The sequence below is a fragment of the Bos taurus genome, chromosome 20, assembly GCF_002263795.3.
Source record: "Bos taurus isolate L1 Dominette 01449 registration number 42190680 breed Hereford chromosome 20, ARS-UCD2.0, whole genome shotgun sequence".
Lineage (NCBI taxonomy): Eukaryota > Metazoa > Chordata > Mammalia > Artiodactyla > Bovidae > Bos > Bos taurus.
In genome coordinates this window covers 10054250-10076425 of record NC_037347.1, presented here as the reverse complement: position 1 = coordinate 10076425, position 22176 = coordinate 10054250, and the positions used below count along the sequence as shown (strand labels likewise).

The following is a 22176-nucleotide window of genomic DNA, read 5'->3' as shown; positions in this document are numbered from 1 at the left end:
GATGGTAAAAAATCTGTCTGTGATGCAGGAGACCCAGGTTTGATCTCTGGGTCGGGAGGATCCCCTGGAGAAGGAAATTGCAACCCACTCCAGTATTCTTGCCTGGGAAATCCCATAGACAGAGGGGTTTGGTGAGCTATAGTCCATGGGATTGCAAAAAGTCGGACACGACTGAGCGACTTAACACTTTTATATACTTGTGTAAAATTTTTTTCCTCTGAAATATTTATAAGATTAATTCTCAGTCTTTCTAAATCTTTTATTTTTACAGAGACAGATATGTTTTTTTTAGCCATCAGCATGGTAGGAACTGACTTTTCTATGATTGGACAGCTTTTTCCTCACAGAGCAAGAATAGAAATTAAGGTAAAGTAAACTCATTACATTTGTTGATTGAAAAGAGATTAAAAATTACTGTCTTTTAAACCTTTGGTTGAAATCTCAGTCCATCCTTTTTTGCTACTGTGTTTTTGGTACATCTGTCCTTTATCATTCAAAAAGTAGTGTAATATAATATTTCTCAGTTCTAAAATGAGTATTGTCTCTTTAACCCTCAGTATTATATGTTCTTATTTATCTTTTTCCACTTCTATAAGGGATTTGAGGGCGTACCAACAAAGCCAATGAAACTGAGATAAAAGTAGAGTTAGATAATGAAGAGGAATAAATGTACCAGAATTTTGGGGTTAAGGATAGATTTTGAACACAAAATGTATCTTTGAATTTTCTAGGAAAAGAACACGCTGAGTTATGTAGTTCTCTAATTGTTGCTTTCCTAGGCCACTTTAACTTTGAGGACAACCAGTGATACTAATTTTTGGTTTTTTTTAAGTGATACTATTAACAACAGCAATGATGTTTATCAATTAGTGCTTAAATATGCCTAAAAGAATGATCTTTCTCTGTCGTATAGTTCTTTTTGTTGAGAAACCTCATCATAAGTTTCCTGTGTTGGAGTGCATTCGAGTGCACACTGTGTTGCTATAATGCGTTTCTAATTCATAGTGAGATTTTTATGCGACCATGGGCTTTCTTTTTCATTAATTGAAGGGACTATTAGGAAAGTTAGGTTTGTTTTTTTTTTTAAATAGATCAGGCATAGACTGATTTACTGGGAACCATTGTATAGCGTAATGGTCTTTCTATTTCTGTAGAAGATGAGGGATCTTTTATATTCTTTATGTTCCTTTTTGAATATTGATCTCTGATACAATGAGAACAAAATGTTAAAGTGTTTGAAGGCTAAAAGTTGTTTGTTTAGGGGAGCTCTTGGATCTGAGTATTTAATGATAAATTTGTCACTAGACTGTTCATGGAGTTGCAGAGTCGGATATGACTGAGCAACTGAACTGAATTGAGACTGTTTCTCTTAAAAATAGTTTAGATTCTTCCCTTAAAAATTCAGTGTGAAAAAAAAAAATTTAGTGTGGTCCCAGCAAGTCTTTGGGCAAAGTACAGAAAAGTAAAAATGGACTAGTAAATTATATTGAGTTTCAAATTTTGAACCAACATTGCGTTGCTGTGATAAATCCCAGTTAGTCATACTGTATTCTTTTTATATGTTGCTGATTTTTAATATATTTTCTTGAGGATTTTTTGTATCTTTTGTTCATGACAGTATTGGTCTGTAATTTTCTTTTAGTGTCTTTGTGGTTTTGGTACCAGCATTTTGGTGGTCGTGGAAAATGAGTTGGAAAGTGTTCGCATCCTGAACTCTGAGAAACTTTATTTAGGATTAGTATTATTTCTCCTCTTAATGTTTGATATAATTTACCAGTGAAATCATTTGGGCCTATATTTCCTTTGGACGAAGGGTTTTCATTATAAATTCAATTTCTTTAATAGAGATACGGGTATTTATATTTTCAGTTTCTTCTTGTGTCAGTTTAGATGCTAAGTTGTTGAATTTATAGGCATACAAATTTCATACTATTCACTTACCGTTTTAATGCTTGTAGGATTTATTGTAGGATGTATCTTACTGATTGATGATTTTTCTTTCTCTCTTTTTTTCCCTTGTCTTGCTAAAGGTTTTTGACTTCAAAAGTCTTTTAATGAACCAACTTTTAGCTATGTTATCAATTGTATGTATGTTTTCATTGTTTTTTTTTTTAAAGTCTAGCATTTCCTTCCTTCTTCAGGCATACGTCATTTTATTGCACTTCACGCATACTGCAATTTTTTTTTTAATTAAAGGGTTGATGATGGTTTGTATTTTTTTTTGTATTTTCTAACAATGAAGAATTTTTAAATTAAGTATATACGTTGTTTTTCTAGACATAATGCTATTGCACCCCTAACAGACTGTCTCAGTGTAATGTAAATGTAAACGACTGTTTTTTGCACTGAGAAACAAACGAAAATCTGTGACTCGCTTTATTGCAATATTCACATTATTGTAGTGGTCTGGAACTGAACCTGCAATGTCTTCAAGGTTTATGCCTATACTTACTTTGGGTTTAATCTTCTCTTATTTCTTTCCCTTAGCTTCCTTAGATGAAAACTTAGAATGTAGACTTTAAACTGTTCTTTTTTTAATTGAAGACATTTAAAGCTATATAGTTTCATATGAACTGTAGATTAGCCTATAATATCGATAAGCTGTTTTCATTGTCATTCAGTTAAAACTGTTGTCTAGTTTCCCTTGTGATTCCTTCCATGACATACCAGTTGTTTAGAAGTGTGTTTAATTTCCAACGTTGGGACATGTCTTAAATATCTTACCGTTATTGTTTTCTTTGACACTGTGAAAGTCACAGGACATAATCTGTAAGATTTCAGTCTTTTTGAAATTTGTTGAGATTTATTTTAAAGCCTCTCGTACTCTCATCTCGATGAGCATGCACTTGAAATGAACATGTATTCTGCAGTTGTTGGGTGTGGTGTTGTCTGAGAGAAGAGTTGATGCCTCTAATCACAGTTATAGATTTGTGTTTCTCCTTTTAAATTGATCAGTTTTGGGTGTAATTTGAACTTCATGTGTATTGAAGTTCTTTTATTGGGTGCATTCACATTTTAGCTTGCTGTTGAATTTATCCTTTTATTAGTAGGAAATGTCCCTATTTATCTTTGCTATCATTCCTTGTCCTAAAATGGGGGTTAGGAGTCCTGATCCTCCTTACAGTCAAGAATATAACTTCTGGTTGGCCTTATGTATCTGTGTTCCCTATTTCTGGTACTCCACTTATATGAGTGAGTTTGTGAGACATTGTACTAATGCTCTGTCCATTTTTTTCCCAGTCTTTTTTCTTTATTTCAATTGGTTAGCTTCTGTTATCATGTTTATAGGTTCACTGATTTTGTCTTCAGCTGTTTTCAATCTGCTAAGTCCTTTCAGTGATGGTTTCATTTATGGGATTTCAGCTTGGTTATTTTTCTTAGTTTCCATTCCTCTGCTGAGATTTCTGTATCTGATCATTCCATATTTTCCTTTGAATTCTTGAACATATTTATAACAGCTGCTTAACTTTCTTGTCAGCTAATCTCAACATCTGAAGTCTGTTTCTGTTGACTATTTCCTTGACCATGCAGCACCTTTTCCTATCTTTTCTCATGTTTTTTTTTTTTTTTTTTTTTTTAATTGCAGGCTGGACATGGTGGATAATGTGTTACACAGTGTTTGGATTATGTTTGTTTTTATTTTTTCCTTCAGAGTGTTTATGTCTGTATTGTCAGCTCTCCTTATTCTTATGAAGTCTTGGTTTTAGGCTTTCTTAAGACTGATCCTTACTCTAGGTTTCTCATCTGAATTACAGAAGATAATTTGAGTTACTGTTTTCTGATTTTTCCAAGAACGGTCATATTATACCATTCTAGATATATAGGGCAGAAGATAATTCATTACATATAGTAGGTCCCTTGGGGGCACTGGGGCGTAAATCTCATGCTACAACCCTGTCTGAGAAAGGCTGCTCTAAGGTGTGACCCTGTCTCTAACTGGTGCTTGTTCTGATGTCTGAGGTAAATGTGTGGGTGTTAAACAAAGTCTTTGCGTTCAGGTATGATGAACCCTGTCATCTCCCTATGTTACGTGGCTTCTAGGATCTTCTTTCTGCTCCCATCCCTGTAGTAGCTATTCTCTACTAGACTTCATGCTCAGGGCATACGGAACCCAGATGTGGACCAACCACCTGTGGAATACCTCTACCAGATCCGTGAGACTCCTCTTTAAATAGCTCTCTTCTCTGTAGAACCTGCCTCTGAAGGTACTTTACTTCCTCAGCTCAGTGGGATCTCTGGGCTCTGTTTGGCCTTTCTCTCTCCGTGGTTAGGAAATTTAGCCCAGGCAGAGAGTCAGGGCGAAAGTTGGTATATCTTTAGTGTTCCCCTTCTTTCTGAGATTGTGGAATTGTGGTCTTGCTCTCCCAAGATTGTAGTCTTGTCCAGTGCTTAAAAATAGTTGATGCGTTTGTTTTGTTCAGTTTTAAAGGTATTTATGGTGGGTTGGATGTGTGGAACAAGTCCATTACCAGTTACTTTGTCAAGGCCAGAAGTGGAAGTTATGGGGTTTATTTTATGATCATGGAATTTGGCTTACAATGATTCCTGCATGGATTCAGTGATTAATATCAGGGAATTCCCTGGTGGTCCAGTGGTTGGAACTCTGTGCTTTCACTGCTGGGGCCCAGGTTCGATCCCTGGTCAGGGAACTAAGATCTCACACGCATGATGAGGCCTAAAAAAGAATGGTTAATATCAATACATCTTAAAAGTTTTAAATTGTTCTGGACTATATTCTCAATTAGATAAAATATGCTGTAGCCATGTTTTAGAATTAAATAATGCCTAAAGCCTATTGGCATTCTTCAGGATGTTTAGTGATTGTAGCCTGTCACTTTTTATGTAACTTCTGTTATGTGTAGATATGACTTTTGTTAACTTTTGAGGAAATATTTAAAGAATAATATCATCTTTAAGGGAGAAAGATGATTTTCTTTGGAAACTTCTATTTTACTTGGTAATAAGGGTTAGGAAGAATGGAAAAGAGGAATAATCTGTAGATTGAAAAATGTTAGTCATATAAAAAATTGTGTCCAACTCTTTGCAGCTCCATGGACTGTGACATGCCAGGCCTCTGTCCCTCACCATTTCCCAGAGTTTGCCCAAGTTCGTGTCCATTGCATCAGTCATGCCATCCAGCCATCTCATCCTCTGACGCCCTCTTCTCCTGCCCTCAGTCTTTGCCAGCATCAGGGACTTTTCCAGTGAGTCAGCTGTTCATATCAGATGACCAAAATACTGGAAAATATAGGAAAGGTTAGACTATAGAGCCTAATGGTGTACCCTTGGATGAGAAACAGTAAGGAAGTGCAGGAAAGTGATTGCTTTAAAGTCAGGTTAGCGGGTGGTTTCTTTTGGAGGGAAGAAGGGGTCAGTGAAGAGGTTATTGTGTGTGATTTCTCTCTCTTTTTTCAATAATATGATTTTTGTATTCTTAATAAAAGCTTTTAGAGCACTGATCTGTAAAGGGAGAGACTGGCTAATCATTCCCTCCCCTAGGATGTGTATGTGTATGCCCTCAGACTTTCTGAAGGTCTTGGAATGCATTGAACCTTAAACCTTAACCATCTCTGTCTTAAAGGAGGTTATTTGGAATAGAATTGGATCTTAGGATGCGTTGAGCCTTAAACCTTAACCATCTCCATTTTAAAGGGGGTTATCTGGAATAGAATTGGATCTTAGGATGCATTGAGCCTTAAACCTTAACCATCTCTATCTTAAAGGAGGTAATCTGTAGTAAAATTGGGAATGGGGCTCTTTAGTGCTCAGGAAAGCATTAGGGAATAAAGAAGGTTCTAAAGATAAACTTGGCCAGCTTCAAAGTTTTTCTCAGCTGTTTTTGTACAGTCTCCCCTTCATGCTGTTAAAAACATTAGAATAATAATGTAAGAAGTTTAACTTGATATAAATATATTAATTTTTAAAGAGTTAATACTAGTTAGCTTAATTGATCACAGTTTGATCTGTTTCCATGCTAGTCAACTTTATTTTTTATTTTCTGTCCTCGTAAATCCAGCTTCCATTGCTAATCCATGTTATTGATCTTGAGGAGCACAGAGCTTAGTAGAAATCTTTCATCTCTATTTTTGAAAAGCTAAGGGTTTAAGTAATTTACCTATTAGCAAGTTATTTATTATTCTCTATTAGAGAATCATATGTTATAAGAATTTTACTTTGATGTAATTTTTTAAACATAATCTTCACTTGTTTAACAGGAGAAAATTACCATAGGGTTTGTTTTGTTTTGTTAACAGAATAAATTTAAACGTGAAGAGAAAACAAATGGATGGAGAATAGACAAAGCATTCCGTAAGTATTAATGCCTCTTTAAGAATGAATGGTTTGAAGAGCCTGGCAAATGACCAGTATTTTGTCTTTGGTTTCAGTGTGTTTTAGGTTTGTTTTATCTCCCTATATTGTCATAGGAAGAATAGCACTGGAAATTTTTCTCTTTAGCAGTTCAGGTCTGGCAGTTGATATAGTTTATAGGCAAGGGAGTAACTAAAACATCAAGAACTAATTAAGCAGGTTTCTGAGTCCCAAGAAATTAGAGGGACTGAGGAAACCATTTCTATATGCTGTTTATTCTGGGGGAATTGTATTGAAGAAGTTCCTTGTTTCTGGAAGACACTATTAAACGATTCCTTACAATGGTAAGTCCATTATTCAGTTGGTAATGCAGACCACCTGCCCTGCCCCAGCTACTGTTGTAGGCTCTGAGAATATCATGGTGAACAGGACAGTTGAGAATCCTGCTTTTAGAGCCTTAAGTCTAAGTGGGTGGGGGAGGAATATAATTGGTAAGCAGGATAATTTCAGATAGTGTAATTTCTAAGAATCAAAAAAGAGGGAGTTTGGATATTCAGGGAAGGTCTGTCTAAAGGTGTGACATTTGAATTTAGACCTAATTTGAAGAAATGATGTATACCTTTCAATTTTTAACTAATAACCTCATTAAAATGAGGCTGTTAGTTTCTCTTTAAGTCCAGAGAAATACATCAAGGGATCTGTAAAGAAAAACAGAATTAAATGTACTGTTTGAAGTAGTTCCTGCATTCTTTGTTTGGAAGATAATCACCAACATTTCATGATAAATGTGTTCTACGTTCATTTGCTATAGTGCTAATCTTAGAAACCAATTCTAAAGAGAGGTACTTAGATCGTGTAGCTCTGCACGTTTATTTCCTGAGTATAGGCACAGAGGTAGTTGAGTGGGCCCCGCACCTTGTCAGTGTGGTGCTGAGTGCTCAGGAGAACCATTCCCAGGAACGGCTCCTGGGGGGCCTGGAATGCTGTAGTCCTCAACTCTCTCCATTTTAGAGAAGTGCTCTTGAAACTTTTCATTATATTTAATCAGAAAAGAATCCATAAATCTATGAACAGTCTTTATGGGGTGTGGAGTCTTTGTCAGACCATTCTAAAACCTTTAAAATTCACTGTTTGGTGCTTTATAGTAGAAATTATTTTACTGTTAATGGGTATTTAGTGGAATGGTCCTAATTAATGTTCATTTACTTCCTCCTTTGCTGATATTTGAAAGAGTAGAGTTAATAGTGAAAGGTGGTAATAAAGTGAGGATATGAAGTGGGTGGTAGGCTTTTGGGAACTTCTTAGTCATTCCATTATTTTAAAAAAGTTTATTTATAACTATGCACAGTGCAATTTATAGTTTGACTTTTGATAAATAATTCACCTGTGTAACCACCACTTTAAATAAGCCATGAAACATTGTCATCACTCCAGGAAGGCCCCTCTTTTCCCTTTCTAGTCAGTCTCCACTCCTAATCCCAACCCAGGCAACCACGTTTATTTGAATCATCATAGGTTAGTTTCTCTTGTTCTAGATGTCTTATTTTATTGCTCAGTGGGATTCTGTTATGTGACTGTACTATAGTGATTAAAGTTGTTTGTTCTCTTGCTGACAAGATCATTTGCTTTTGATGTTACTTAAGAAAAATTAAAACTTGGAAGTTCTTTTCCTTTTTTTAAAAATAAAAACTTGAAGGTTCTTTTTTTTTTTAAACAGAGGAAAAGCGCCCTTTTGACTTCGATTTTTTTGCTCATTTGCTTCAGAAAGTTCTTGCCGAAGAAGAGAAAAGAAAACAAAAATCTGTTAAAAATCAGAGTTCAAAGGAGAAGAAGTCGTCTAAATCACGGAAAAATGCAAAAGGTATTTATTGAAAAGAGTTATTTTACTTAGTAAGAATAGACCCTCTGTATTGTGTCTAAAGTCTTAGGGCGTTCACATAGTTCAGGCAGTTGAGATCATGAAGACATCTGATTGGAGGGCATTGGTTTTTCTTCAGTCTTCTAGTTAACTGGCCACAAATAGCAGCTCCCTTTGTAATTTTATAACTGGTGTAACTGGGCCGTTAGCATTTTTCTTGCATCTGGGGCATAGTTGTAGCTAATAAAGGAGAGTTAGAATCGTGAGCTGTCATGTTTGCTTACTTATTATTTTTCTCTGTAAATCAAATCTGGCTCAAAAGTCGAATATAATGAAAAATGGAAGTCCAATACTTTGAGCTTGTGACTAAATTGTATTGTGTGGGCACAACTTATTTCTGAGGGACTTATACCAGGTATATGTGGGTATTTCTATTTTTAGGCTTATATTTTCTTAACTATTTGAATTTTGATCTGAGGACAATGTTTAGCTATAATCTTATCATTTAAAGGATCTTTGAACTATAGGGAACCTTATGTGTTAGCTGTACATCCCAGCCCCTTTCCTTTTGTTTTAATAACCCAGAAATAACCTCAGAGATCCTCTCATTTTTTTCTTAACGTATCACAGTGTTAGTAGTGACAGCAGCAAAACTCAACCTAGGACTGTGAGAGTCTGTGATGGGGGACCCCAAGAGGACCCCCAGATTCAATTATTTGCTAAGACTCATAGGATTCAGCATATAGTTGTACAAATAGCTGAGATTTATTGCATTGAAAGAATGCAGAGCAAAATTGGCAAAGAGAGACGGCACAAAGGTCAAAGTCTGAGGGGACCATGTGCAGGTGTCTACGAGCCACACGGGATGTGCTTAATTTCCCAACATCATGCAGGAATGAGACGTGTAAGGGGGTCCAGTGCTTAAGACTCCGCCCTTCCAATGCAGGGAGCATGAGTTTGATCACAGGGTGGGGGCTCAGATTAGAGAATCTGCCTGCAGTGCAGGAGACCTGGGTTCGATCACTGGGTTGGGAAGTCTCCTTGGAGAAGGGAATGGCTACCCACTTCAGTATTCTTGCCTGGGAAATTTCATGGACAGAGGAGCCTGGTGTACTACAGTCTATGGGGTCGCAGAGTCAGACATGACTGAATGGCTAACACACTTGGGGGAAATAAGATCCCACATGCTGTGTGGTATAGCCAAAAAATAAAAAGTAAAAACTTAAAAAAAAAAAAAAATTGTCTACCAGGGAAGCTTGTTACCCAGTCAGCACCCAGGGTTTTTCTTTAGAGGTTGGTCATGTAGACACCATCTTCCTGTCATGTACCAGAATTCAAAATGCCCAGAAGGACAGCAGTTGTTCAGCATAAACTACATTGTTTAAACAATTTAGGTACAGTGAGCCACTTTTGTCATCAGTTAGGCTAATGGAACTCTTCCCCAGACCCAAGTTTCCAGACACAGCCCATGGGCCAACCTTTTATGCAGGCGTTTCAAAGGAGTGCAGTGAGCCCTGCTTTGTTAACTCTTTTCTGCACAGAGCCAATATAGAACTTCTTTCTCTAGAGCATAGTTCCCTGTCTTTTTAAACATAGTGTTAAAGACTGCAAAGTCGTTTCATTCTTTAGTCAATTTTTTACTTTCTTTAGCCCTGGGAAACTAAAATAAATATACTAATCTATCAATAATCTTGTGATTACTATGTTACAGATGATAGCATAAGTACCCCCATTGTAACTTAATGTGAGAACTTCTCAGGTATTTTGTTACAGGTCAGAATTTAAAAATTGCTGATTATTATTCTGATAAGAAAATAATCCAGAGTATTTTCTTAATTTTAAAATCTTGTTTGACTTTTTTTGAATAAAATTGGGAGACCTGGGTTCAATCCCTGGGTTGGAAAGATGCCCTGGAGAAGGGAAAGGCTACCCATTCCAGTGGAAGATCCCTTGGAGAAGGGAAAGGCTACCCACTCCAGTGCAAGGAGATCCAACCGGTCCATCCTAAAGGAAATCAGTCCTGAATATTCATTGGAAGGACTGATGCTGAAGCTGAAACTTCGATACTTTGGGCACCTGATGGGAAGAACAGACTCATTTGAAAAGACCCTAATGCTGGGAAAGATTGAGGGAGGGAGGAGAAGGGACGACAGAGGATGAGGTGGTTGGATGGCATTACCAACTCAATGGACATGAGTTTGAGTAAACTCTGGGAGTTGATGATGGACAGGGAGGCCTGGCGTGTTGCAGTCCGTGGGGTTGCAGAGTTGGACACGACTGAGTGACTGAACTGAACTGAACCCACTCCAGTATTTGGCCTGGAGAATTCCATGAACCGTATAGTCCATGGGGTCGCAAAGAGTCGGAGACGACTGAGCGACTTTCACTTTCACAAATGACATTGAATTTTATTGTTTTTGTTTTTTTTAATGTAATTTGTTATTTTATCTTTTTTTAAATATTCATTTTCATTTTTTTTTTTACTTTTTTTTTTATTCAATTTTAATTAAAAAAAAATTATACATGTGTTCCCCATATTTGGCTGTGCTGGATTTTAGTTGTGGCACTCAGATCTCCTTAGATCTTTAGTTGCAGCATATGGGATCTAGTTCCCTGATCATGGATCAAACCTGGGCCCCCTGCATTGGGAGCGTGAAGTCTTAGCCACTGGATGACCAGGGAAGTCCCCATTATTTTACCTTTTTGATATAGTTAACTGTTAATGTGTCTTCAAAGAAAAGCACTAGAAATTGTTTAAAAATCTTTGCTAATAAGGTTGTTCATTGAAAAACAAAGAATATAGAAAATGAAATTCTTGAACTCTCTCTCCTACCTTGCCCTCAAGTCAAATTCTTCAGCTTTCTTCGGGATAATTATTAGTAAATAATGAGTTAGTATGAAGGTGAAAAATGCTCAGTTGTGTCTGACTCTTTGTGACCGCATAGACTGTAGCCCTCAGATTCCTCTGTCCGTGGGATTTTCCAGGCAGGAATACTGGAGGGGATTGTCATTCCCTTCTCCAGGGGATCTTCCTGACCCAGGGTTCAAACCCAGGTCTCCTGCATTGTTGGAAGATTCTTAACCATCTGAGCCACCAGAGAAGCCTTTTAGTTAGTACAGTAACTCTTTTCTATAATATGCCTATATATGTTTGTGTCTTGGAATATATGTAATTTTTATCCTTAAAATAAAAATGAGATGATACTGTGTATATTGTTCTGCAACTTGATTTTTTAAATGCAACAATAATTTTTGAAATCTTATATATTACTGCATATAAAGCTACCTCATTATTTACTGCCTAGATTTCTATTGCATAAATGTATTATAACTTATTAGTCATTCTCTATTGGACAGTTTAAGTTGTCTTTAAATTTTTGCTAAGACATCCTTAAGTATTTATCTTCTCCACCTTTAAGCATTTTTCTATAGGTTGTTTTTGTAGTTACAACAATTTCTCTCACTTTCAGTGAAAAAAGTTGCTAATGATGATCGAGATGAGTCTGTGAGCACTAAAATTTCAAACCCAGGAAGGTCGCAAAAGGATGCTCAGACAGTTGAAGAAGAACTGCAGTCTCTGACTTTATCTGAACAGGATTCAGAACAGAATGCATTAGGACTAGATGTAAATCAAAAGAAAAGAAGAAGAAAGAATCAGGGTGAAGGTAGTGAACAAGAAGTGCATCTTTCAGGAAGTGCCACTGTTCAGCCAGGCTCTTCTAAAGGAGAAAAACACAGAAGTAAGTTTATTACATATTTTAACAGCCCCTATATTACTTGTGAAGACACGTATAACTTAACTATGCTTCCTCTGAATAATAGCAACTAATGATGAGTATTCATTGGTTCCGTATTCATGGTACTGTATTAAACCCTTTTAATTTAAAGAAAAAATAGTTTATTATTTTAAAAAAATGAAGTGAAATGAATTTTTTCCTCTCAATTTGTCTTTGAGAAGTGTTACCTCTTAGGTACTCATATTAACAAGGTTCCAAGTCATGTTTATATAGTTAAATGTATACTGTATCTGTTAATAAATCACGGATTTTCATGTCCTACGTCTACAGAGCCCCTCTATGAACCCAAAGTAAGTTGTTTAATTTGTGTAAAAGGTGTGTGTGTGTATGTGTTAAGTCGCTTCAGTCGCTCCAGGTCTTTGCGACCCTATGGACCGTATAGCCTGCCAGGTTCCTCTGCCCATGCGATTCTCCAGGCAAGAATACTGGAGTGGGTGGCCATGCCCTCCTCCAGGAGATCTTCCCGGACCTCAGGGATTGAACCTGTGTCTCTTACGTCTCCTGCATTTGCAGGCAGTTTCTTTACCACTAGTGCCACCTGGGAAGCTCTACTGAAATAAATATTCTTCCATTTTTTCTTTTGTTGAACTCCCTAGAATGTAGACATTTTGACACTTCTCAGTTCCTGGAGAATGAGAGCTAAGAGTTAAGGGACATCTTAGTCTCTTTCTTTAAGAGTTCATATATAGATTACTATATATGTGAATACGTATATATAGATTTCTGTATCTAAGTAATACAGATTACTTAAAGCAGATAACCAAGTAAGAGAGGAGGAAAAGATAGTAGCAGACTAGAACAATCTTTCTGTAGAATTTAAATTTTATGTGGTTCAGCTTCACCAAGATTTTAAGTGAATACTGATAGGTAATATAGTGTGATTTATAGGCATCATAATATTATGCTCTTTTGTGGCTTACGGTTAAAGATATTACATATGAAGGAGAAGAGCTCAACTATCAAGAAATTGCACTTTGGGCCAGTTTCATAATCCTTACTTTATAGGGTTGTATGTGAATTCCTTTGTGCTTTTTGAAATGTTTTTGCTATCATTTTTATAATAATATGTGTTTTGTATTAATAGATAAAGGCCTGTCTTTAAGTCCTGAGATTAATGAAGATGAATCCAGTAAGGAACAAGAGCTTCCCTGTGTACAGGACACAGATGACCTTGTGGATTTATCCTCTAGTGAAGACGCTGAGCAAAGAACTGACCCTGTTCTTTCACCAAGGTATTTTTTGTATGGTTACTCACTTTGTCTACATCTTCTCAGAGATGCTGAAGGAGTGTGAAATCTCCACCTGTAATTGTGAATTTGCCTATTTCTCTTTCCAGTTCTGGTTGTTTTTTCATGTCTTTTGAAGCTCCTTTGTTAGGTGTGTACATTTCTAGGATTGTTGGATCTCCTTGGTGAAATCACCCTTCATCACTTGTGTGATATCATTCTGGTCCTGCTCTTTGTTCTGATGCTTGCTATGCCGCTACAGCCTTTGTGTGGTTAATGTTTGCATAGACTTATCATTTTCTATAAATATTTTCTCTTAACTTTGGTTTTCAGCTGTTTGAATGTGATATATCCTGCTGAGAGTTTTTTGTTTGTTTTTACTCCCAGTAAAAAACACATAAGATGAGATCTACTCTTCTAAATGAGTTTTTAAAATGTGCAATGTTGTTAACTATGCACACGACTGAAACTATCTATTGAGCAGTAACTCTGTTTCCTCCCCATCTCTGGCCCCTGGTAACCACTCTACTTGCTGTTTCTGTGAGTTACTTTAGATACTTCAAATACGTGGAATCATATAATATTTGTCCTTTTATGAGTGGCTTATTTCACCTAGCATAATATTTTCAGGGTTCATCCATATTAAAGCATATGACAAGATTTCTGTTTTTATGGTCAAATAATATTCCTTTGTAGGTATATATCACATTTTCTTTATTTGTTGGTCTGTCCGTGAATATTTACAGTGTTTCCATCTTTTGGTTGTAATGAATAATGCTGCAATAAACATGAAATTGAAGAAAATTCTAAGAGCTCTGTTTTCAGTTCTTCTGGATAAATACTCAGAAGGAGAATTGCTGGATCATATGAAAATTCTTCTGCTTTAAATTTTTTGAGGCGCCTTCATACTGTTTTTATTGTGGCTGCATTTTACATTCCCACCCACAATTCATAAGTATTCCAGTTTTTCCACATTCTTACCTGCATTATTTCATTTTTAAAAAACTAATATATATTTAATTAATATATTTTAATTACATTTAAAAAATTAATGCAATAGCTCCTAATAGGTGTGAGATGATAACTTATGGATTTGATTTGTATTTCCCTGATTATTGTGATGTTGAGCTCTTTAAATGCTTAAATACTTGTTGGCCATTGTATATCTTCTGTGGAGAAATGTGTATTCAATTCCTTTTCCAGTTTTAAAAAAAACTGTTTTATTTTCTTTCTTTCTTTTTTGGTTGTACCTTGCAGCCTCCTGTGGGGCCTTAGGTCCCTGGCCTTGAACCCCTGCCCCTGCAGTGGAAGGGCGGAGCCTTAACTTCTGCCAGGGAAGCACGCTTTTCCAGTTTTTTAATGGAGCTATTTGTTTTTCGGTTACTAAGTTGTAGAAGTTTCTTATCTATTTTGAGTATTAAGCCCTTGTCTGATACATAGTTTACATATCTTTTCTCCCATTCAACAGTTTGCCTTTGACTTTTGATTGTTTCCTTTGCTCTACAGCAGGTGTTTAGTTTGACATAGTCCCACTTGTCTATTTTTGCTTTTCTCACCTGTGCCTTTTGTGTCATGTCCAAGAAATCATTGCCAGTACCAATCTTATGAAGCTTTCCCCCTGTTTTCCTTTAGCTTTATCCTTTAAGGTGTTTTATCCGGGTTCTTTACGGTTTAAGCACCTTAAAGCACCTTAAAAGGTGTTTTACGGTTTCAGTTTTATCCTTTAACGCAGTGGGCCTGGGTTCAGTCCCCAGGGCAGGGACTAAAATCCCACAAGTTGTGTAGCACAGCTGAGAAAGGGGAAGAAAAAATGTTACCTTTAAATCTTTAATACATTCTGAGTTAATTTTTGTGTGTAAGATAAAGGTCCAGTTTCGTGTGTGTGTGTGTGTGTGTGTGTGTGTGTGTGTGTGTATGTGTTTCTAGCTTTCCCAACATAATTTGTTGAAGAGATTATCCTTTTCCTATTGTGTAGTTTTGGCACCCTGTCAAAGATCATTTAATCATATATGCATGGGTATATTTCTGGGCTGTTTTTTCTGATCCATTGGTCTCTGTATACCCTTTCTGAAAAATCTGATGAAAACCACTTACTGTCATGTAAAATACATGTATGCACATGTGCCAATTTACTCACACAGTTCAGAAGATTAATGGCTTCTGTGAAGACAAGCCATAGACCTCAGGTCTTTAACTTGCTGGGTGACAAATATCTAAATTTTCACCTCAGACACGCAACTAACTTCATAGACTATGCACAAAACAATACTGATGACTTTTTTTAAGGGGGGAAAACAACCCTGTTATGACTGTTTAAATCCCATTGGTTTTGCAAAACAATGAGCTGATTCCATAATTGTTATGTCCCTAAGAGTGAAGGGTCATGAATGGTAAAGACAATTTTGGAAAACAACTCTGGAGATGAAATGTATTGGGTTATTCTAAAGCTAGAGTAATCAAAAGTGTGGTTGGTACTGGAAAAGGACAAGTTGACTGAGAGGAACTGGATGTAGAATCTAGGAAGAGAAATTTAGGAATCTGATGGATGTCAGAGGTAGCATTAGCAGTTATCTCCCATATACTATGATAAACCATATGGAAAAGAATATTAAAAAAAGAATGTGTGTGTGTAACCAGATCACTTTGCTGAGTAACAGGAATTAACAATAAGTCAGCTATATACTTCAATAAAAATAGATAAGAAAAAACAATGTACGGTAAAAAAGAGATTAGCAGGTAAAGATTGAATTAATCATTCATTAAATGGTGTTTAGATATGAAAAAAAATGATAGTAGATCCCTATTTTACCTATTTACCCTATGCAGTAACTTTCATAGATTAAAGATGACATATATAAAGCAAATCTTTAAAACTTTTAAGAGAAACTGTATAAAAATATTTTTGTGATGGCAAGGATTTCTTAAGACATAAAAAGCACAAAGTTTAAAGGATAAAACTGATAAATTCAACTGCAGTAACGTTAAATACTTTTATTGACAAAAGCCTCCATGAAGTAAAACTCAAGTTGCTGATTATGAGGTTTTACATGTAACATCTAACCTGAAAAAGAATATACAAGGAGCACTGGGAAAAGAAACACCCAGTAGGAAAAAAAGCAGCAAAAATAAAGCATGGCTAAATGTGAATTTGTGTTGAAATTGAATGCTGGCCACTAGCTAGTCATTGTCTATATTATCGTTAGTTGAAATGTTTCATGATGCAGCAGTCCTCTCCTTCCGTGGTGCTTCGTGAACTGCAGCTTGGTATTGGAACTGCGTCCTTGATCTCCATGACTCTTGGGTAATGCGGTAGTACTGTGTGAAGGACTGCCGATAATAAATTTTAATGAGATAATTCCCAAACTTTACACATACGTTTGGTTTGTGAACCCCGTGTAGTTAAGAGTGGTTCATTTTGTAACTTGTTGAGCACTTACCCTGTTCATTGTGGCTGCTAATTGTCTCCTAAGGTACAGTAAGGAAGGACGGTGCAAGGAAGGATCTCAGAGAAACCAAAATACCCGTTTTGTTTATTCCATGATATGAAGGATCACCTTCCAGAATTTTAACCTTGTATATTTTAAAAAATCTTTTAAATGTTTAGTAGAAGATGTAAATTACTAAAAGGTTCTTTTCCCAATATATTTTCATTTCCTTCATAGTCAACAAGATGTTGTATCAGTAGCAGCTGAGACTGCAGGATCAAACACTTCAGACTTGCTTTCATCAGAAGGTGGAGCAGGAGCATTGTGTGAGGTGAACAGTGCTGAGAGTAGTCGTACAGAAGAAAGAGATGTTGACCTAAAAGATAAATCACTGTAAGTATTTTACATGGTAGGATTTTAAAATTTGTCATTAAGAAATGATGATAATGTTGTATTCTTAAGGGATTAGGAGGGTACTATAGACCATTTAGTATGTAATTATACTGTGGCCTGAGAGACATCAAAGGTTTTTACTTTTATATTTTATTACTGAAAGATTATCTTTTATATCTGATATATAGTAGTGATAGGAGTTATAGCAAAGTGGTAACTTACAATGAAATTCTAAAATAATTTGGAAACCTAAATATTTGCTATGAGATTTAACTTTTACTTGGTCTGAGTTATTTTTCATACCTATTGTCAAAGTAGTAGATTTTGATATTGATACTTTAAAGAGATTATGTGTTATGCTTGCTAGTGTGAAAATAGTGGTTAAATTAATACCTTCAGTAAAAACAATAAAAGCACCACAAGACTCTTCCTTTGAAAAGATATCTCAGAAATTCAGATTTCCTTTTTGTCTCCTTTATAACTCCTCTGATGAGTTTAAAACCTGTTTAGTTTATGAATTTTTATTTTCAGTAAAGCATGGTCACATTGAGAATCAAATTTATTTATTTTTTAAAATTGGTTTTGGCTGAGTGGCTTGTGGGATCTAAGTTCCCCGGCCAGGGATCAAACCTGTGCCCTCCACAGTGAAAGTGCAAAGTCCTAACTACTGGACTGCAGGTAATTCCCAAGACTTATTTTTTTCCAATAAAAATAGAAACTAGTCTCTGGAATAGGTAATATATTCTTGGGGTTCAAATATTCAAAAATACAAGAAGTTACACAGTGAAGTCTCTCTTCTACCGTGGCCCCATTTACCCTAACAAGTAAACAAACAGTATTACTTATTTCTGACATTCTTTCAGAGATTAAAAAATTAAAACACAACCCCCCCCAAAAAAAAACACAAAAAACTGACATTAAAGCTAATACAAATAGACAAAGTACATAATTTTTTTTTTTTACTCTTTTCAAAAACTTAGTGGTAGCATAGTATACTTGCTGTTTTGCAAGTTTTTGTCCTATATCCTCATATCTTTACGTAAAGGCCTTCTCTATTCTTTTTATAGTTGCATACTGTTCTGTTGTATGGATGAATTACAGTTTATATTATCCGTGCCCTGCTGATGACTCTATGTTGTTTTTACAGGCAGTGCTTAGAAACTTAGGCCTCTGCCCTTTCACCTTTGTGCAGTGTATTTGTAGGTTAAGTTTCAAACATGAAATTGCTGGCCCAAAGGATGTATTTGTATGTGAGTGTGTGTACATTTGTGATTTTAATAGATACTTCCAAAATGCTCTTCCTAGGAGTTACTCTAGTTTATATTTCCACTAACAACATAAGAAATGTCTCCCTTACCAACAGTGTTACAAACTTGGACTTTTGCCAGCCTTGCTAGATAGTAAAAGAAAATAGTGTCTCAGTATGATATATCTCTCCTCCTCCTTTTTGACCAGGCGTATATAATTCTATTATTTTTTTCCCCTTCAGTTGCTTATTTAAAAATTTTCTGTACCTAACGAAAAGTCAAACGAATGGAATAATGAACATTTGTATATGATTCCCCTTAGAGTCTCTGATTCTTAATATCTTTTCACATTTGTGCTTACTTGCTCTACTTTTAATTGGTATTCAATACGTTTCTCATTGGGAGTGAAATTGAGCATCTCTTCACATTGCAAACCTATCTTTATTTTTATTTTTATTTTTTCTGAGTTCATACCCTTTGTCCAGTTTTCTGATGAGTTATTATTGGTGTATTTTGTAGGAGGTCTTTACATTTTAGAGAGGTTAGTCTTTTACTTTTATTTTTTTTTTTTTTAGGTTAGTTTTTTAATAAGAGTTGTAAAACATGCCTTGGTTTGTAGTTTGTCTTACAACATATCTTTTGGCCATGTAAAAGCTTTTTATTTTTATATTGTCAGATTTCTCTCTCCTTCTTTTCTTTTTTTTTCCTTTTATGGCTCCTGATTTTTTAATCAAGTTTTAGAAAGGCTTATCCTATTTCAAATTTATAAAATAATTGATTCATGTTTTCTCTGTGGTTTCACTTAAATCTTTGATTCATTTGGAATATATTGCAAGTACAATGCAAGGGATGAAACTTATTTTATTTTATTCCCAGTATTACTAGTTTTCCCGTCACCATTTAATTGAATATTTATTAAAAAGATATATTACTTCTGTGTTCATTTCATTCTATTTTGAATTGCTAACTTTATTGTATACTAAAATCATATGTATTTTCAAGTTATCTCAGGTTTTTTTTGTTTCAGTTATCTGTTATTCATGTATTAGTACCACAGTATTTTAATTATCGATGCTGAGTATTGTAAATATCTGATAAAACAAATTAATAATCATTCATTGCTCTTCTTGTTCAGTTTTCTTGGCTACTTTTATTGTAAGTAAGCTTAAAAGAGTTCTTTTCTAGCTCTAAATGAATTTTTAAAGAATTTTCCAGAATTTCTTTTGAATATGTCTGCATGTTGGTAAAATTTGAAGGATGTTAATTTTCTAGGGAAACTGATCAAACAGAAACTGTTAAACCAATGACAAGAGGACGACTCCAGAGACCTAAACCCAATTTATCAAGGGCAGTTGGGAAGAAATCAGTTCTTTCACGAGGCAAAACAGATGCAGAGAACAAGAGTTTGCATAAAGAAACTCCTATTGAAAAGGTATGGAGTAAGAGGCATAATGGAAATTAAAATTATAAAACTTTTTTCCTAAGTAGTTGGGAATAAAAATGTTTAACTTGTAATTGTAAAGTAAATGATAAAAAGCCAAGATATAAGAAATTCACACATTAATAAATTGTCTTACTGCTACTGCTGCTAAGTCGCTTCATTTGTATCCAACTCTGTGCGACCCCATAGACGGCAGCCCACCAGGCTCCCCTGTCCCTGGGATTCTCCAGGCAAGAATACTGGAGTGGGTTGCCATTTCCTTCTCCAATGTATGAAAGTGAAAGTGAAGTCGTGCCCGACTCTCAGCAACCCCATGGACTGCAGCCCACCAGGCTCCTCCATCCATGGGATTTTCTATTTTCTTTAGAATATCTGATATATTTTGAACATCCTTAGTCGTGATAAAGCTATCTTCTGTTTACTTATATAAGATTTTATTAAAAGTATTTTTTAAACCAGCTATAGTGAAATTATACCCACAACTCTCTTTTCTAAACACAGATCTATTCCTTTGTCTTTCCTTTATAGATTTTCTCTTTTTATGAAAATAAACATTTCTGTATTTTTTAGTTATTACATATATTACATTTAAAACTTTTTTCTCTGAAACTATTAATTTATACTCTCTTGGGGGTTAGTTGATCTTTTTAATAGCTGCTTCAGATGAACATTATTATTACTTTACCTGCCATTTCTCTGATGTTTAGGTTGTTTCCATTTTTTTTTTTAACTCTATTAAGTAAAAGCAGTTTTGTAAATAGCAAAGAATACATTTCTAGAGGTGGTAGGGATTACTGGGCCATAGTATTTAAAATGTATTTTTGGCTCTTGTTATGTATTATCAAACTGACAGTCAAAAAAAAAATGAATCTTAGGAACTCGCTGGCAGTCCAGTGGTTAGAACTCAGTGCTTTCACTGCCTGGCTCTGGATTCAATCCCAGGTCAGGGGATTAAGAACCCACAAGCCATGCAGCACCCCCCCCAGCCCCCCAAAAAATCTATTTAAATTTCTGTAAGCATTATGAATGTTTGCTTCATTATATCTTTGCCAGTATTATATTATTAAAAATGTTTTATTTTTGCTAAAATAATTCTTTGAATTTTAGTCTGCTTTTTTCCTCTTATGTGAAATCTTTCCATACTTTTTGTAATGTAGTTATTATATTCTCGAAGATATTTTTAAATTCTAGAAAATTGGGAAAATACAGACTTATGTAAAAATTAAAATAGAAACTAATTGTTTAATCCACATGCAACCAACTGTTTTAGGATATATACTTCCAACTTTTTTTTTTTACAAAGTTGAGTAGTATTGTTAATTCAGTTTTGTATACTTTGGTATTTTAACGTTTCATAAATTTTTTTTCACATCATTAAATGTCTTTTGAAAACATGATTTTTAGTGACTTCATAATTTCATAATATTCTATCAGTGAGTGTAACTAAATTTATTTAACCGTTTATTCATTGTTGGATATTTGTCAGTTTATAGTATTTGCTGTTTTGCATAGTGTTTCAGTGACCATCCTTGTACTTAAGTCTTTGTCTAAATATTTTCTTAGAGTAGCATCTAAGAAATGATATTACTGGGTCAAAGAATATGAACATTATTAAAGCTCTTGATAGATATTGGTAAGGATATATCAATTTGTGCTTCTATTAGTAATGTATGAGATTATATGTTTAAAATGTTCTCATCCGTGTTTATGATTTTAACAACTCTTCTAATAATTAGTTAAGTACAAAAAAGATAAATTTTATTATTCCCACTTATTTATTTATTATAAAGTTTTTATGTTAAGTAGATTAAATATAAAAACTTAAATTTGTAGAATCCCATGGAAAAGGATTGTATTTCTGGAATGGAGAATACAGAGAAAGGGAACCCAGAACCTGAGACTGTATCTAAGTAAGTATTTAGGAACTAGAATAAAAATAGTAACTCTTAGGAATGATTGTAATGGATTGTTTTCTACTTGCTAATGTCTGAATTTTATTTTCAGCTAGTGTAATTAAGTCCATTTTTAATTATATGGATTGTTGAAACATTTAATAATGTTATTTATGCTTGGTATTACAAGCATAATAAATACACTTAAATAAATTACGGTGTGGGTCCACTAGTTAACCAAATTTTGTTAGATACATTAATGGTTAAGATGTTTGATGATGGGTAATTTTATTTATAGCAAGGGGTTTCAAAAGGGCATATTTAGGGGAATTCCCTGGTAGTCCAGTGGTTCAGGCTTTGTGCTTCCCCTGCAGGTCACACATTCAATCCCTGGTTGGGGATCTGAGATCCTACATGGCTGCTCGGTGTGACCAAAAAGAAAAAAACAACAGAATATTTAACACGGAGTGAGAATTATAATAGGTCTTGGTCCAATATAAACCTGAACCAGTGGATTCAGGACTGTATATTTATGCCATAATCTGTGTCTAGTGCCCTGAAGATGTATGTTACACAGTGCTATCCTGA

At 35.0% G+C, this 22176-nt stretch overlaps 1 protein-coding gene across 1 annotated transcript in view; it reads left to right on the top strand.

The window, feature by feature from the left end:
- Positions 1 to 22176, top strand: part of BDP1 (B double prime 1, subunit of RNA polymerase III transcription initiation factor IIIB) — an 85066-nt gene that overhangs the window by 9310 nt on the left and 53580 nt on the right. Inside the window, 8 exon segments of the mRNA XM_010816707.4 lie at positions 272 to 366; positions 6255 to 6309; positions 8027 to 8170; positions 11638 to 11907; positions 13049 to 13196; positions 16853 to 17008; positions 19528 to 19687; positions 21530 to 21606. Of these exon segments, the coding sequence (XP_010815009.2) occupies positions 272 to 366; positions 6255 to 6309; positions 8027 to 8170; positions 11638 to 11907; positions 13049 to 13196; positions 16853 to 17008; positions 19528 to 19687; positions 21530 to 21606 (1105 nt within the window).